General features: G+C 33.9%; 2 protein-coding genes and 2 non-coding genes across 5 annotated transcripts; 3 read left to right on the top strand and 1 right to left on the bottom strand.

The window, feature by feature from the left end:
• Positions 1-1,795: 1,795 nt before the first annotated feature.
• Positions 1,796-5,303, top strand: LOC111385513. The gene is made up of 9 exons (XM_023009911.1): positions 1,796-1,995; positions 2,211-2,291; positions 2,865-2,954; positions 3,096-3,262; positions 4,090-4,159; positions 4,423-4,502; positions 4,616-4,678; positions 4,787-4,863; positions 4,959-5,303. The coding sequence occupies exons 1-9, from the start codon at positions 1,918-1,920 to the stop codon at positions 5,057-5,059; spliced, it is 807 nt and encodes a 268-aa protein (XP_022865679.1). The 5' UTR covers positions 1,796-1,917; the 3' UTR covers positions 5,060-5,303.
• Positions 5,304-7,364: 2,061 nt separating this feature from the next.
• On the top strand, positions 7,365-7,448 carry TRNAY-GUA. The gene is given in 2 exon segments: positions 7,365-7,401; positions 7,413-7,448. It is a non-coding gene; the product is annotated as a tRNA-Tyr (tRNA).
• Positions 7,449-8,646: 1,198 nt separating this feature from the next.
• LOC111385522 (protein DETOXIFICATION 34-like) lies at positions 8,647-15,333 on the bottom strand. Of its 2 annotated transcripts, XM_023009927.1 has the most exons (8): positions 14,737-15,333; positions 13,670-14,095; positions 10,627-10,826; positions 10,489-10,545; positions 10,155-10,393; positions 9,515-9,633; positions 9,214-9,300; positions 8,647-8,918 (listed from the first exon to the last, which is right to left on the bottom strand). In XM_023009927.1, exons 1-8 carry the CDS (start codon positions 15,046-15,048, stop codon positions 8,853-8,855), a joined length of 1,506 nt encoding a protein of 501 aa, XP_022865695.1. In that variant the 5' UTR covers positions 15,049-15,333; the 3' UTR covers positions 8,647-8,852. The 2 variants fall into 2 exon arrangements, with proteins under 2 accessions (XP_022865695.1, XP_022865689.1); XM_023009921.1 differs by lacking the exons at positions 9,515-9,633; positions 10,155-10,393; positions 10,489-10,545; positions 10,627-10,826 and adding exons at positions 12,353-12,471; positions 12,998-13,236; positions 13,332-13,388 and having other exon boundaries at positions 13,470-14,095; positions 14,737-15,331.
• On the top strand, positions 11,314-11,397 carry TRNAY-GUA. The gene is given in 2 exon segments: positions 11,314-11,350; positions 11,362-11,397. It is a non-coding gene; the product is annotated as a tRNA-Tyr (tRNA).
• Positions 15,334-15,546: the final 213 nt, after the last annotated feature.

A 15,546-nucleotide genomic window follows, 5' to 3' on the forward strand; every position in this document is an offset into this window, starting at 1 on the left:
TACTTTGAATTTAAAAATATATATATTATGAGTTTTGAAAAGTAAAAAAATGAGAACAACTATAAGTAATTGTTTTCATAAATAGGTAACTTACTTATAAGCAAAGAATTATAAATAACTTAGAGTGACGATCGTCTCATCTCAATGATTAATGGATTCCACTATTACAAGTATATGATCTCTAATTGTTTCGGCCCGATTTCCAAAGCACCGAGATCAATCTTCTATTTGAGACTTCACTCATTGGTACCTCAAAGACCTTGAACTAGCAATCAAAGGTACATTACTCACTCAAGATTTATGTAACTTGTTTGATAATCGAGTAGTCTCATTTCGAGCGGTCACAAATGAGTCATCTACGTGATCCCGTTCAATGTGCATTGAAACATATTATTATTCTTATTCCAAGATCTAGACAAATCTTAATAAAAGTAATGCAATCTTATCAACATAAAGCGCTTAATTTTATGTATTGATTGTGTGAACGACATAATTTTGATCACATCACAAATTGTGTCTTACTATACCCGAACCATTGAGTATACAATTTGTGATATCCTATATGATCATGGAACCTTAGATAATCGCTTCAAATTATAACAAGCAAATAAATGAACGTCAATTCATAATTTGATTTTACAGAATATTACTCGAAAAAAAGAGAATCAAACTAACAGGCGCTACCTTCCTATTTTCTACACTTGAGTTGGAAGGGAGCGTGCAACTAGCGTAGTAGCGATGATTTTTTTCTCCTTGACAGTAACAATTTCTGATCATTTGAAATAAATCTCCAAGATAAACTCTTAGAATTATTGTGGCAGCTTGGAATTAGAGGCTTTATAATTGATATTCAATAACCTTCGAATTCATAATGATTATTTTTTTTAATGAGAAATTAAAGAAACCATGCTTTTAAGTTTACGTTATAAAATGAGGTATTCTACTTTCTATTCACAAATTAGATATCTTTTTATTTTAGTATATGTTTCTATTTGTTCCCAATTGCATTAATTGTGGTACAATTAATGTATATTTGAGTTTTAATTTTTGAAATTCAAATGACACAAAATGAGATTCTTATGGTTTCAATATTATTTGAACTAAAAAAACACTTATATTTTCCTTCTTCATCGTCATGTGAGATTACTGAGGTTACAATTGCTGTATTTTATGCCACACACGTTAACAAGCCACAAGTTCGCATGTCATGTGAATACAAGAGGTCACAAATAAGCATACCTTTATGAAATCCGAACATCTCCCTACTTTTATACATAGAATGGTGGTTGTGACTATTATGACATATAGATTGACGGTTGTGATCGAAAAATATGAGGAAATTATGAAGACAATAATTTTATATATTGTTTTGTAGATTAAAAATGATTTTTTTGATAGCTAAAGCCTTTTGTCTCGATAGCAGTAATTTATTATTATTTTTTTTAAAAAGGAAAAAAAATGCAAAGATGACATTTTCGAGTTAATTGTTCAATGATCATTGAATTTAGGTCTATATTTTTTATTGGTTACTGAACTTTAAAATGTTGAATTTTGATCACTGAATTTTGAAAAATATACATCACTTACTAGTATAACTGTTGAACTATAAAAAATATCGAGTTTACAGTGAGTAATGTACTGTCATGAAACTTGATATTTTAAATTTCAATGAGCAATTGAAAATATGAATCTAAATTAAATGATCAAAATACGACATTTTAAATTTAAGCGATTATTCAAAGACATAGACTTAATTCAATTAACAATTAACTCGACATTTTCACATGAAAAAAAATCCCCATAGAAAAATTTCCACATCTGGTCCACAGGACGACCTTGCCCTATGCTGTGGCGGGTAGCGAGCTGAATATTATCCGAATTGGCTGAGAAAGAAAACACACACACACACACACACTGATGGGAGATCTGTACGCCTTGGATTTTGATGGCGTTCTCTGTGACAGCTGCGGAGAGAGCTCTCTTTCTGCTATTAAGGTTAATATTTTTTTTTCTTTGATTGATTGTGTTGAACATCTTGATTTTCCTTGTGCATTTCACTTTCTGTTTAATTATTAAGGCACATTTTTTATGAGTTTCTCTTGTTCTTTGATGAAGTGCAAAAAAAAAAAATTGTGATTTTACTTTTACACTTAAATTGCTGTTTGATTATGTAGATGCATTTTTTTAAGAAAATTTATTGATTGATGTAGGCTGCGAAAGTGAGATGGCCGAGTCTATTCGACGGAGTGAATCCAGCTTTGGAGGATTGGATTGTTGATCAGATGCACATAGTAATGATTTGTTCATATATAATATATTTGATTGTCTTCTTTGAACTTATGTTAATTACTTAATTTATTGTATATTAATGTCTGTAATTAGTGATTAATTTTGAAAAATTGCGAGGAGAAGATATTGTAACTTCAGTTCTGTTTAGTGGCTGCTTAGAAAGCATACGAATGTTGAAATGGCGTAAGAAAGAACAAATTGAACTTTAGGATGGGGAGATTTATGACAATTGAAGTTTAAAGGGAAGTTTGTTCAGAGTTTCATTATTTAGAGAGAGAAAAAACAAAAAACAAAAAGAATATGAGCCGAAAATTCTGGAGATGGGATATTTGGTTCCAGGATTTTAAATTGGATGCTTGAGTTATCTTGAAATTAAATTCATTTTGAAGTTAGAAATTTCACTTTTTTGGACTTCTTTTCTTGATTGTTAATTTTATATCTTGTATGATAAATAAGTAAATTCATCACTATTGAGTATTCTTAATTTCAGTAACCTTTTTTTTTTTTTTTTGGGATAAAATACTTGCTTCCATGTATAATACTTTGAAAATGACAAAATTGTTGACTGGTTACAGGTTCGCCCTGTAGTAGAAACTGGATATGAAAATTTATTACTTGTGAGGTTGCTATTGGAGACGAGAATCCCTTCTATTCGGAAATCTTCGGTGAGTGACTAATGCAAAAAAAATAATTCCTGCTAGTGGGACGCATGGAAACTGGAAAACCATATGTCAGGTGGACGTCTCACATTATCTTTTGTGCCTTTGGAGGATTCTTGACCTTGAAATTTATTGTTTACGTGCAAGGTGGCAGAGGGACTCACGATTGAGGAAATTTTGGAGAACTGGTATAAAATAAAACCAGTAATCATGGAAGAGTGGGGTGAGAACAGAGATGCTCTAATAGAACTTTTTGGAAAGATCAGGGATGAATGGATGGACAATGACTTGGCAACTTGGATTGGTGCGAATAAGTGAGTGATTTTAGTATATATTCAAATACAATGCTTGGACAAACGGTCAAGTTCGTAAATTTTCTAATATCTTTGTCTCTGGGAACCCACTCCGGTATGTAACAAGTTCTAGCTACTATGGATTTGAACCAATGACTCCTTCTGTATGAAAGCAATACTCTTAATGTTATAACCACTAATTTAAGTAGGCGAATCTGCAGTTTTTACAATTAGAGCTAGTTTTAAGACTTAGGTTCCACACATTTCTTTTTTTGGTCCAACTGCTTATATTGTAGTAATCATATTCTGACTCTGAGGCTACAGAAGGAACAAGGTAAAATGAAAACATTTTTTTTTTTTTAATGATCATGGGTGTCCAGGCCAGCTTACACGCCTCTCGATTAATCCCATGGGGTTCTGAAGTTTACGGCACTGAGGCGACTCAAACTAGTAACCATTGGGGAGCAAACACAAGGCCTGACCAAAAATGAAGGCAAAATAGAAATTACAAATTTGAAAATCTTTGGCAAAGGAGTTGGCCTTCGGAATTGAGGGATATTCCATGTCTACACAAGCATTTCGAGATAACATAGTTCTTCATCTGTTGTGAGCAACCAACATGTTGTCTTCGATCACCTAATATTACCACTTCATAATAATATTTGCATTAGAGATGATATTGTATCTCATGGACGACTTGCCAATTCTTCTACTATAATTATGCTTTGCACTATGCAAGAGCTCAGTGTGAACAATAAAAACCCCTGGTTTATGTAATGACTAAGGTTTTAGGTGCTATTCTTGGAAAACATTTTTCTGAACATTGAAAAGTACGGTTTGTCCTGCAGGTTTTATCCCGGTGTTCCTGATGCCCTGAAATTTGCAAGCTCAAAGGTCTGTATCGTGACAACAAAACAGGTAAGTTTCAAGCAGAAAGACTTGCACAACGAATTTGATGTAATGCTAAAATCTCCATACTACCAGATTATTGTGACTAATACATGACAGCTTCATTTATGGTGGAGAGAATTTCACAGAAATCAACAATATTAATGAAAGAAAATAATTGATCCTATAGAATCCTACATGCACCTGATGTTTACAAACTTTTTGGGCAAGTGTCATAGCCAATTTTATTGTGATTTCGTAATGCTATCCACTTACCATCTTACTATTTACAGAGCCGCTTTGCAGATGCATTATTACGAGAACTTGCAGGAGTCATTATTCCACCTGAAAAAATCTATGGTCTGGGAACTGGGTGAGTATTTTCTGAATAAATTTGGTGGGAGTGGATTGTAATCTGGCAGGTTATGTCATATTTAGACCTCTCCATATCAGCACTATTTGCGTCCTCTTGTTTAAAATTTTCAGTCCAAAAGTGAAAGTGCTGAAGCAGCTTCAGGACATGCCAGAACACCAGGGTCTTACTCTACAGTAAGATTCTTGGCCGATTACTAGCTGATTTACAGCAATTCCTTAATTCTTCAGTATTTATTTGAATTCTGTACTGATGAAACATATTTGCTCGTCCCTTTCGAACAGCTTTGTCGAAGACCGACTTGCAACCCTAAAGAACGTTATAAAAGAGCCAGAATTGGACAAATGGAACTTGTATCTTGGTAACTATGGTTCATTCGGATTTGGTGATCCTTCTTTCTCACATTTACTGGTTTGGTGCATTGTTTCGATTTCTGAAACGAGTTAGTGGATGCAGGAGATTGGGGTTACAACACTCAGAAAGAGAGAGATGAGGCTGCGAGCATTCCCAGAATTCACATTCTTCAGCTTTCCGACTTCAGCAAGAAGCTAAAATGATCACCTTCTTCACTGTACTGTTGACATTCCCAGGCCTCGTTTTCTTTCTTCAATTATTGCATTGTGCCTCGTCATTCATTGAATGCGTATTTATCGCTAATTTGTTGCTCGAACATTTTAAATGAAGAGATTAAGTGACATCCTAATATTTTGTAGTTCCCAACAAATAAACTATGTAAAGAAGCAAGAACTATCCGTTGATCCATAGCAATAACACTAAGCACATAATATAACATCTCTTTAATACCTTAAACTTTTAGATGAAATGGTTCAAAGTAGATTAATGTCCTTAAATCATTTCTCAGTATCGTGCTTTTACAGAAAATCGTATGGAAGTTGGCATGGCCTCTTTAAGTTTATTCTTCTTTAAAGGGACGAAATATAAGTAGGAAAAGTGTAAGCGATTAGGGTCCGTTTGATTGCAAAGATAGAATTTAGGTGGAAAGAAAACGAATTTCAAGGAATTGAATTGCCTAAAAATTATTTTCTTGGGAATTGTCAATTTATTGTGTTTGATATAATTTTTCACATGAAAAATATTGAAATGAAAGTGTTATTTGGTGTTCGTTGGGCTTTGTTTTACATGAAAATTATTAATGAAAGGGATAAAATTTATTGGTATTGAGGATAGAATTTGTTTCCATTGCAAAAAAAAAAATAATCATAATAAATAAATTTGGAAGTCACTTTCCCACCATATAGATGGGAAAATGAATTCTTTCAAATCAAGGAAATCAAGGAAAACAGGCGCGTGAGAGGGTACCATGGAATTCATTTTCCATGGAAATTCTTTGCAATCAAACACTCACAATTGACCTTGATGGAAATTAATGTCAATTTTCCATGGAAAGTGAGGTCTATCAAACGGAGCCTTAGATGAATTCTAATGCTATCACATTAAAGGATATAATTTTAGGGAAATTTGATGCAAAGGTCCCAAACATTTTAAAAATGTGTGCCATCAGACCCAAACATTCTAGTCTTAGCAATTATATCCCAAACATTTTAATTAGACCCATCACATTTCTAATAAAAAGAAGAAATAGCACTCGCGTTTCCCAAATTTACGAAAAAGCTAAAGAAACCATGTTCATCAGGTTATATTTACTTCACCATTATTAGCATTGATATCCTGCAAAGGAACACAATTTTCTGTACTAAAACAAAAAGTTCAAGAGCAGCAAAAATAATAAAAAATCAATCTTTATATTTTATCTTCTTTCTTATTCATCAACGTACATGTTTTCAGTCAAAGAATTTCCACGAAACGACAGAATATATTATTGAGACCCAGAGGAAAAATACAAATTCAAAAATGCGGGTGGAGTGGATTGGGGGAGATTAGTGTGTGTGTGTGTGTGTTTTTTTTTTTTTTAAAAATAAAATCTTTTCTTATTTCTTTTTTGTATTTTGTTTCTCATTTTTTAACTGTTTTAATTAAAAAATGTCAAAAGATCACTTTGCCCTTTATTAAATTGGTCAAATTAATGTAAGACTTACGAGTTTTGATCAAGTGACGGGCATTTGGATGGAAACCATCCACAGGTCTTTATGACGCAACATAATGATACAAGTGCTAAAATTAGAAGGTTTGGGACTTAGCAACATATTTTTGAAAGACTTAAAAAACATTTATGGCAAACTTCCCATAATTTAGTAAAGAATAATGTTATTTAGCATTAATCTATGTGACATTATATGATAGGTTCAATTAAAAGCTAAATTTTGTGATTCATTTAATTGAGTAATTTTTTTTATTACCGTGGGTGTTTAGGTCAACTTACGCCCACCGTGTGAGTAATTTTATTTAATATTAGTTTAGGTGGCAACTGCATGATATTAAATGATAGATTCACTTAAATAAAATGTCATATAATTCATTTAATTGAATCTATCAAGTGTTATCATCTAAAGTGATGTTCTAACACCATTGATGCTAGATAACATTATTCTTTAGTAAGACTACGTCAAATTAAATACAAATGAATGTCATTAACGAAGAGAGGTGTAAGGAAAATCTGTTCATTACTCAATACAATAGAGGTGTATTAAAACATTTTGAAGTATGTGGAAGAACAACATTGAAATCAATTCGAGGTATAAATATTAACTTTATAATAGTAAAATCTCGATCAAATTACTTAGTTATTTAAAAACATTGGAATCTCCCCTAAAAATAATATATCTCTATCCAATATTTGCTATAAAGAAGTTTGATATGTTGTTCCAAATTATTTTTCAAATCAAATAACTGAATAAAGTGAACTTACTACAAATTAAAGATTAGAAGATAGCTGTCAGTTAACCGACCTTAGCTCAGTTGGCAGAGCGGAGGACTGTAGTTGGAGCTGTAATCCTTAGGTCGCTGGTTCGAATCCGGCAGGTCGGATTTTTAAATTCGTCTCTCTTTTTTATTTTTCCCATAAATATGTCTTATAATTGTATTGTGATCCCTTTACTTTTAGCACAGTTACATCCAGATCACATATTATTTCAACCTAACTTTGATTTACTTTCGTCCACTGTTGTCAGCCTAATAACATAACCTATGGTTGGTTTATATTTATAAATTATTTATAAATATTCCTCATCTCAAAAATCTACACCTCACTTCATGAAAGCAACCACTACTACTCTGATTAAGCCCTTGTTTGGCTCAGAATTTTAATAACATTTTCATGGGCCCCACAACTTTTTTATCTCATATTTCAAAAATTTCTATCAAAATCTACTAAAAATCTAATGATCCATTTAATTGCAAGATTGAAATTTCAAAGGCAAGAAAACGAATTTCAGAAAATTGAATTGCCTAAAACTTGTTTTCCTGAAAATTGTCAATTTAATGTATTTGATTCGTATAATTTTTCACTTGAAAAATGTTGAAATTTTCTATCTTTTAGTGTTCGTTTGATTTTTTTTTCATGGTAATTGTTAATTAAATGGATTTTTCTTTTTCTTTTTTTTAATTATGAATAGAATTTGTTTTCATTACTGGAAAAAAAAAAAAGGAGTTGGAAAATCCAATTCCCACCAAAACCAGGAGAATTGATTTTCCTTCAAAAGGTAGAAAATGGGTCACGTGGTGGGGCGGGAGGAGGGGGTAGGCTAGAAAAGAAATTCCATGGAAAATTTTGATGATCAAACACCACATTTTGGGTTCATGGAAAATAGAGTTATCAAACAGGGACTAATTTTAATCCCCACCAAACAACCACTAAGTAATATTAACTATATCTTTTATGGATCCCATAACTTTTCAACCACACATTTCAAAAACTTCTATCAAAATCCATTAAAAATATTATTTTAATCACCTCCAAACAACCAGTAAGTAACACTTAATTGAATATTTAGACAACTCTTCAACAAACTTTAACAACTTTCTTATCGTTTAAACTTTTAGAATGAATTGGTCAATAAACGTACAAATTTTGAAAGATTGAAATTCTCATATTGCAGAAGAATTGAGATTGAACAATATAGGATCCTCACTTTTGGATATGAAAGTTCCCTTTCATTGAGGCTCAAATAGATCTAAGACCATATGAACAAATGGAGTTCACAGACCAATTATCTGTAAGGTGGACTGAAATTCTGAACATTGTTGATGGGGGGAAAAAAGACTATTATTCATTATATTATCTATTTTGTTCCGTACATCGCACTAAACATGTCCTAAATATATTTTCTCCCACCATAGTAAAACTACGGGCATGGGATAATTGTACCTATACAAAATACTTCTAGTTAAGTTTAAAGAGAAACTGATATATCTCTTTTTTCCAGAATTCTTTTACTTTACATCTAAATCATCATTCAGTCCACCCCATTTTCGCATTCTTTCTGATGTTTGTGCCACCTGCAATTTAAGGGGAAAAAACGGTTTCATTAGCATGTAATTGAAGATGAAACATGCTCTTTACATCTATCTTGATGTACAATTTTGCCAATTTTGTCTTTTGCAACTAGAAGTGTAAAACAGATCAACACATCTTCGGAAGCTGATGATCCATGCATAAAAGTGATGCTGGTCCAGGACTAGACATGCCTAGGACAAAGGGCTGGGCTTCCCCGAGTGTAACCCCATTTTCTTTGTCTGTGTGCATCTGTCTGTGACTGTGGTGTGTCTTTTGTAATAGGCATCAAGATCTTACCTCCTCGTTCCAATTCGTTTTCCACACAATAATCAAAAGAATCACAGTTTGCAGGAAAGTTCCGAAAATCATCCCCATCCAAATTCCCTACAAGAATACATTCACAAGTTCTTAAAATTAGTAGTTACAGAAAGAAAAAACACAGAAAATTCTCTGATTTTTCACATCATCCAAATTCAACTAGCAAAGATAAAATAGAAGTTTAAAAGCTGTGTGATTATCTTTTCCTTCCCCTTTTTAGGGGGTGCAGAGACAGGTCATGAAGTATATTTCGCGAATTTACTGGTGATGATGACTTTACCTGAACCCCTAAATTTGTATTGTAACCAAGAAAAAATCCAATAGGGAGTCCTATAATGTAATAACAAGTCAGATTAATATAAGCCACCAGTCCTTGCCATCCTCCCCCAACAGCAACTCCTGTGGAAAAAAATTACAAGTATTCACAAAGAGTAGAAGCGTTAGCCTATTATCGATATCAAGCAACGAAAACCAAATAAAAAGGGTTCACATTTTCATTTTGTTCAAAGTTGATCACTAAACATTTATTACAACTTTCGTCATTTCGTCCGTGTCCTGGTGTCCATTAGTTTGACTATCGGAAAGGTTGATATGTGGTAACTAGATTGTAATATCACATTTCTGTTAGTCAAACTAATGGAAATGAACAGATTGACTAAACTGTAACATAGTTTAAGTTCCAGCGACCAATTGGACGACAATGATCGAAACGAAATTTCGTCAAAAGTTTACTGGAAACCAGTGTATCTAACTGGGGAATATGATAAAAAAACAGGGGCCTGTGACAGGCACCTATGTGGCGCCCTCCTATTGGAGGGGATGTCGGTGGGCATCCCCTCCAATAGTGTGGTGCCCTGTCACAGGCCCTTGTCCAAATAGCATAGCCCTTTAACTGGAATAAAAAGTTACCAATTTTATACCTGATATAACTGGCTGGATACTGTTGAGCACCATAGTTACAGCAAGAAGGTAAGCTAAATCAGAAACACCCTTTTGCATCTGTACACTGTTGGTAAAAAGAATAGCAAACTTGTCCCTAGTTGCTATTATTATCAACATGCTAATTATCCCGATGAAAAGAGATTCAACAACCGTGACAAATACCGAATACTTGGCAGCCCTTGGATGTCCAGATCCGAGTTCATTAGATACACGAACGCTGAAAGGAAATTAAAGGGAAAGGGAGAAGTCAGGTGTTTGTATTGAAGATAGGGGGATGGTATATATATGGAGAGGGAAACATAACTTATTTACCTAATGGCTGCATTTATTCCGATGAACAGCATGCCTTCCCATCCATTCAAGTTCATGCTAGAACAAGTCAGTTAATGATCATTAGAATATGGTTGCAATCAAATCTAGAAAATCCGTATTAAAAGAATAGGAAAATACCAGATTGAAAGGGATCCAACTGCCAGGACTGGATCATCAAGATGCCCTGTAAGAACAATTATGCTCATAAAATACCAAATCTCCAAACAAAGCATTACCGCAGAAGCTACAGAAAGCCTCACAAAAGCCCAAATGTCCTTGAAAGCCAACCAAGATAACCCCTTCCAGCTATCTTGGCACCAGCCTGTAATGTACACAACCTGAGCCAAAGCAACATGATATTAAATGATAGATTCACTTAAATAAAATGTCATATAATTCATTTAATTGAATCTATCAAGTGTTATCATCTAAAGTGATGTTCTAACACCATTGATGCTAGATAACATTATTCTTTAGTAAGACTACGTCAAATTAAATACAAATGAATGTCATTAACGAAGAGAGGTGTAAGGAAAATCTGTTCATTACTCAATACAATAGAGGTGTATTAAAACATTTTGAAGTATGTGGAAGAACAACATTGAAATCAATTCGAGGTATAAATATTAACTTAATAATAGTAAAATCTCGATCAAATTACTTAGTTATTTAAAAACATTGGAATCTCCCCTAAAAATAATATATCTCTATCCAATATTTGCTATAAAGAAGTTTGATATGTTGTTCCAAATTATTTTTCAAATCAAATAACTGAATAAAGTGAACTTACTACAAATTAAAGATTAGAAGATAGCTGTCAGTTAACCGACCTTAGCTCAGTTGGCAGAGCGGAGGACTGTAGTTGGAGCTGTAATCCTTAGGTCGCTGGTTCGAATCCGGCAGGTCGGATTTTTAAATTCGTCTCTCTTTTTTATTTTTCCCATAAATATGTCTTATAATTGTATTGTGATCCCTTTACTTTTAGCACAGTTACATCCAGATCACATATTATTTCAACCTAACTTTGATTTACTTTCGTCCACTGTTGTCAGCCTAATAACATAACCTATGGTTGGTTTATATTTATAAATTATTTATAAATATTCCTCATCTCAAAAATCTACACCTCACTTCATGAAAGCAACCACTACTACTCTGATTAAGCCCTTGTTTGGCTCAGAATTTTAATAACATTTTCATGGGCCCCACAACTTTTTTATCTCATATTTCAAAAATTTCTATCAAAATCTACTAAAAATCTAATGATCCATTTAATTGCAAGATTGAAATTTCAAAGGCAAGAAAACGAATTTCAGAAAATTGAATTGCCTAAAACTTGTTTTCCTGAAAATTGTCAATTTAATGTATTTGATTCGTATAATTTTTCACTTGAAAAATGTTGAAATTTTCTATCTTTTAGTGTTCGTTTGATTTTTTTTTCATGGTAATTGTTAATTAAATGGATTTTTCTTTTTCTTTTTTTTAATTAAAAAAAGGGAAAGGAAACAATCACCTTTTCTTTCAACAATGCATTTTCTATTTTTAATTTCAGTAGATTATGTTGCCTTTCTTCTTCACCAAGACGTGGACCACCACAAGTCGGGCATATGATGTTATTAAGTGCCTCTTTCATTGCTGAATTCTCACAGTATAATCTTTCATTTTCAGATCGAAGGGTGCCATTGTCGGCTTTCTCTTGTTGAGCCTCAAATATTTAAAACACTTCACATCATCCAAATTCAACTAGCAAAGATAAAATAGAAGTTTAAAAGCTGTGTGATTATCTTTTCCTTCCCCTTTTTAGGGGGTGCAGAGACAGGTCATGAAGTATATTTCGCGAATTTACTGGTGATGATGACTTTACCTGAACCCCTAAATTTGTATTGTAACCAAGAAAAAATCCAATAGGGAGTCCTATAATGTAATAACAAGTCAGATTAATATAAGCCACCAGTCCTTGCCATCCTCCCCCAACAGCAACTCCTGTGGAAAAAAATTACAAGTATTCACAAAGAGTAGAAGCGTTAGCCTATTATCGATATCAAGCAACGAAAACCAAATAAAAAGGGTTCACATTTTCATTTTGTTCAAAGTTGATCACTAAACATTTATTACAACTTTCGTCATTTCGTCCGTGTCCTGGTGTCCATTAGTTTGACTATCGGAAAGGTTGATATGTGGTAACTAGATTGTAATATCACATTTCTGTTAGTCAAACTAATGGAAATGAACAGATTGACTAAACTGTAACATAGTTTAAGTTCCAGCGACCAATTGGACGACAATGATCGAAACGAAATTTCGTCAAAAGTTTACTGGAAACCAGTGTATCTAACTGGGGAATATGATAAAAAAACAGGGGCCTGTGACAGGCACCTATGTGGCGCCCTCCTATTGGAGGGGATGTCGGTGGGGCGGGCATCCCCTCCAATAGTGTGGTGCCCTGTCACAGGCCCTTGTCCAAATAGCATAGCCCTTTAACTGGAATAAAAAGTTACCAATTTTATACCTGATATAACTGGCTGGATACTGTTGAGCACCATAGTTACAGCAAGAAGGTAAGCTAAATCAGAAACACCCTTTTGCATCTGTACACTGTTGGTAAAAAGAATAGCAAACTTGTCCCTAGTTGCTATTATTATCAACATGCTAATTATCCCGATGAAAAGAGATTCAACAACCGTGACAAATACCGAATACTTGGCAGCCCTTGGATGTCCAGATCCGAGTTCATTAGATACACGAACGCTGAAAGGAAATTAAAGGGAAAGGGAGAAGTCAGGTGTTTGTATTGAAGATAGGGGGATGGTATATATATGGAGAGGGAAACATAACTTATTTACCTAATGGCTGCATTTATTCCGATGAACAGCATGCCTTCCCATCCATTCAAGTTCATGCTAGAACAAGTCAGTTAATGATCATTAGAATATGGTTGCAATCAAATCTAGAAAATCCGTATTAAAAGAATAGGAAAATACCAGATTGAAAGGGATCCAACTGCCAGGACTGGATCATCAAGATGCCCTGTAAGAACAATTATGCTCATAAAATACCAAATCTCCAAACAAAGCATTACCGCAGAAGCTACAGAAAGCCTCACAAAAGCCCAAATGTCCTTGAAAGCCAACCAAGATAACCCCTTCCAGCTATCTTGGCACCAGCCTGTAATGTACACAACCTGAGCCAAAGCAACTCCCCAACCAGAAATATCATAGGCTGCTGCTGCACCAGCTAATCCCCATTTGAAAACTTTAATGAACAAAAACAGCACACCAATATGTAGAACGAAGGCCACAAACCCAACCCATGCAAGGATTGTCACCTTACTTTGAGCTTGTAAGAATTTCTGCGTCGGAAAATTTATGGCAAGTGAAAACATCTGAGGAATAATTTGCAATGAGAATCTGCCAGCAATTTCCGCAATATCATGTCTTTGGCCTAGGAGTTTTAGCAAAGGGACTGAAAAAATGTAAAGGGGTAATAGGCAGATACAAGCTGCTATGAGGATTAACCCTGATCTCTGCATGTAAACTCCAAGCATATCTGTTTCACCGGCACCAAAGGCCTGCCCACATAATGTCTCGAGTGCACTAGCCATTCCAAGCTGTTAATGCGAGCACGAAAGAATTGATAAAAATAGTTAAATTTCAAGTGTTTTGATCTTTGAACTTGGATCATAATACAAAACTTTAAGGCATGTTCCGTACATAGTATTTGACAAGATTCAACTGTACAATTACAAGATTTTAGCTTATTGTTATTCTACAACTCAATTCTGTCCTATGCAACTTTCCCAGTTAAAAACAAGGTTAGTCACCCAACATGGAGCATCTTATGATCCTTTGGTCACCGAATTTATATTTGTTCCAAATTGTGACCCAACTTTCACTTTTTCCATTCCATCTCCCCCCGTTTGCTCGACTAAGGCTAGACGTGACATAAAAAAATCATTAAATGCATTATTCTTATCTTTCATGTGAATAAAATCCCTTGGGAATTTAACAAGTTACACTAATGGATTTTCCATGCTAAATCGTATTTTCCGTTAGCCGCATCAGAATTTCCATTGGTATAGCATAGTGCCTATACCGAAACAAAAACAAAAATTCAATTACTAATTTGGAATAAAATAAGTTGAGCGTTGAGGGATCAAAGTAAAACAAGTTGGGTGACTAACAAATTTTTAATCCAAACAAGCCACTAAGAAAAACAAGAAATATCACAAGAGAGATTTAAAACACTTGCCAAAAAGCCGAAAGAGAAATTCGCAATGACTGATAAAGAAATGGCAACAGAAGAGAGTTCCACATCTCCAATATGCCCAACAAAAATATTTGTAAACGAATTAATCCCATAATTGCAAACAATATTAAACGCAATGGGAGCTGCAATAGCCCACAATTTGATCGATTCAAGGTAAAACATATTCTTAACATCATAAAACGTTTGCACCGGCGTATAATCGCCGCCGTCACCATACACTAACACGGCCGACGGTGCGTCATGTAGAACCACCTCGTTCGTCGACGATTTTCCATCGAACAGTGGTGTTTCCATTTCCAATATAACAGTTTGTTTCCGTGTTGATGAATCTGAAGAGGTTGAGTCATTGTATTCCAATGCTCCTCCTCTGTCATTTTCTTTGTCTCCCTCAATCTTTGCCCAATTTGCAGTGTATACTTTCTTGTTTAGACGAATTTAGAATGTAAAAAACCCAGAAATGAGTGTTTGTTTCTTTGAATTTTGTTTTTGTAGGGTGAATTTGGAGAGGGCATATTTCTTGGAATGGTAGTGCTCACAATTCGGCTCCATTTGTGGCAATAAACTATAACACTCAGAATTCACTCAAATTTGACTATTAATAGAAAAATACACCTCTCAGCCTTCCCTTCTCCCTCCCACCAATTCTTAACTTATTCATTTTCAAATATGATTTGATTTACAAAAAATATTTATTTTGTTACATAATTATTTTGAAAATAATTCTTACTGCATTAAATAGATAACTTACTTATTTTAAACTTTGACAAACAAAAAAATAATTAATTTAGAACT

This window comes from Olea europaea, chromosome 3, assembly GCF_002742605.1.
Source record: "Olea europaea var. sylvestris chromosome 3, O_europaea_v1, whole genome shotgun sequence".
NCBI classification, from domain to species: Eukaryota; Viridiplantae; Streptophyta; class Magnoliopsida; order Lamiales; family Oleaceae; genus Olea; species Olea europaea.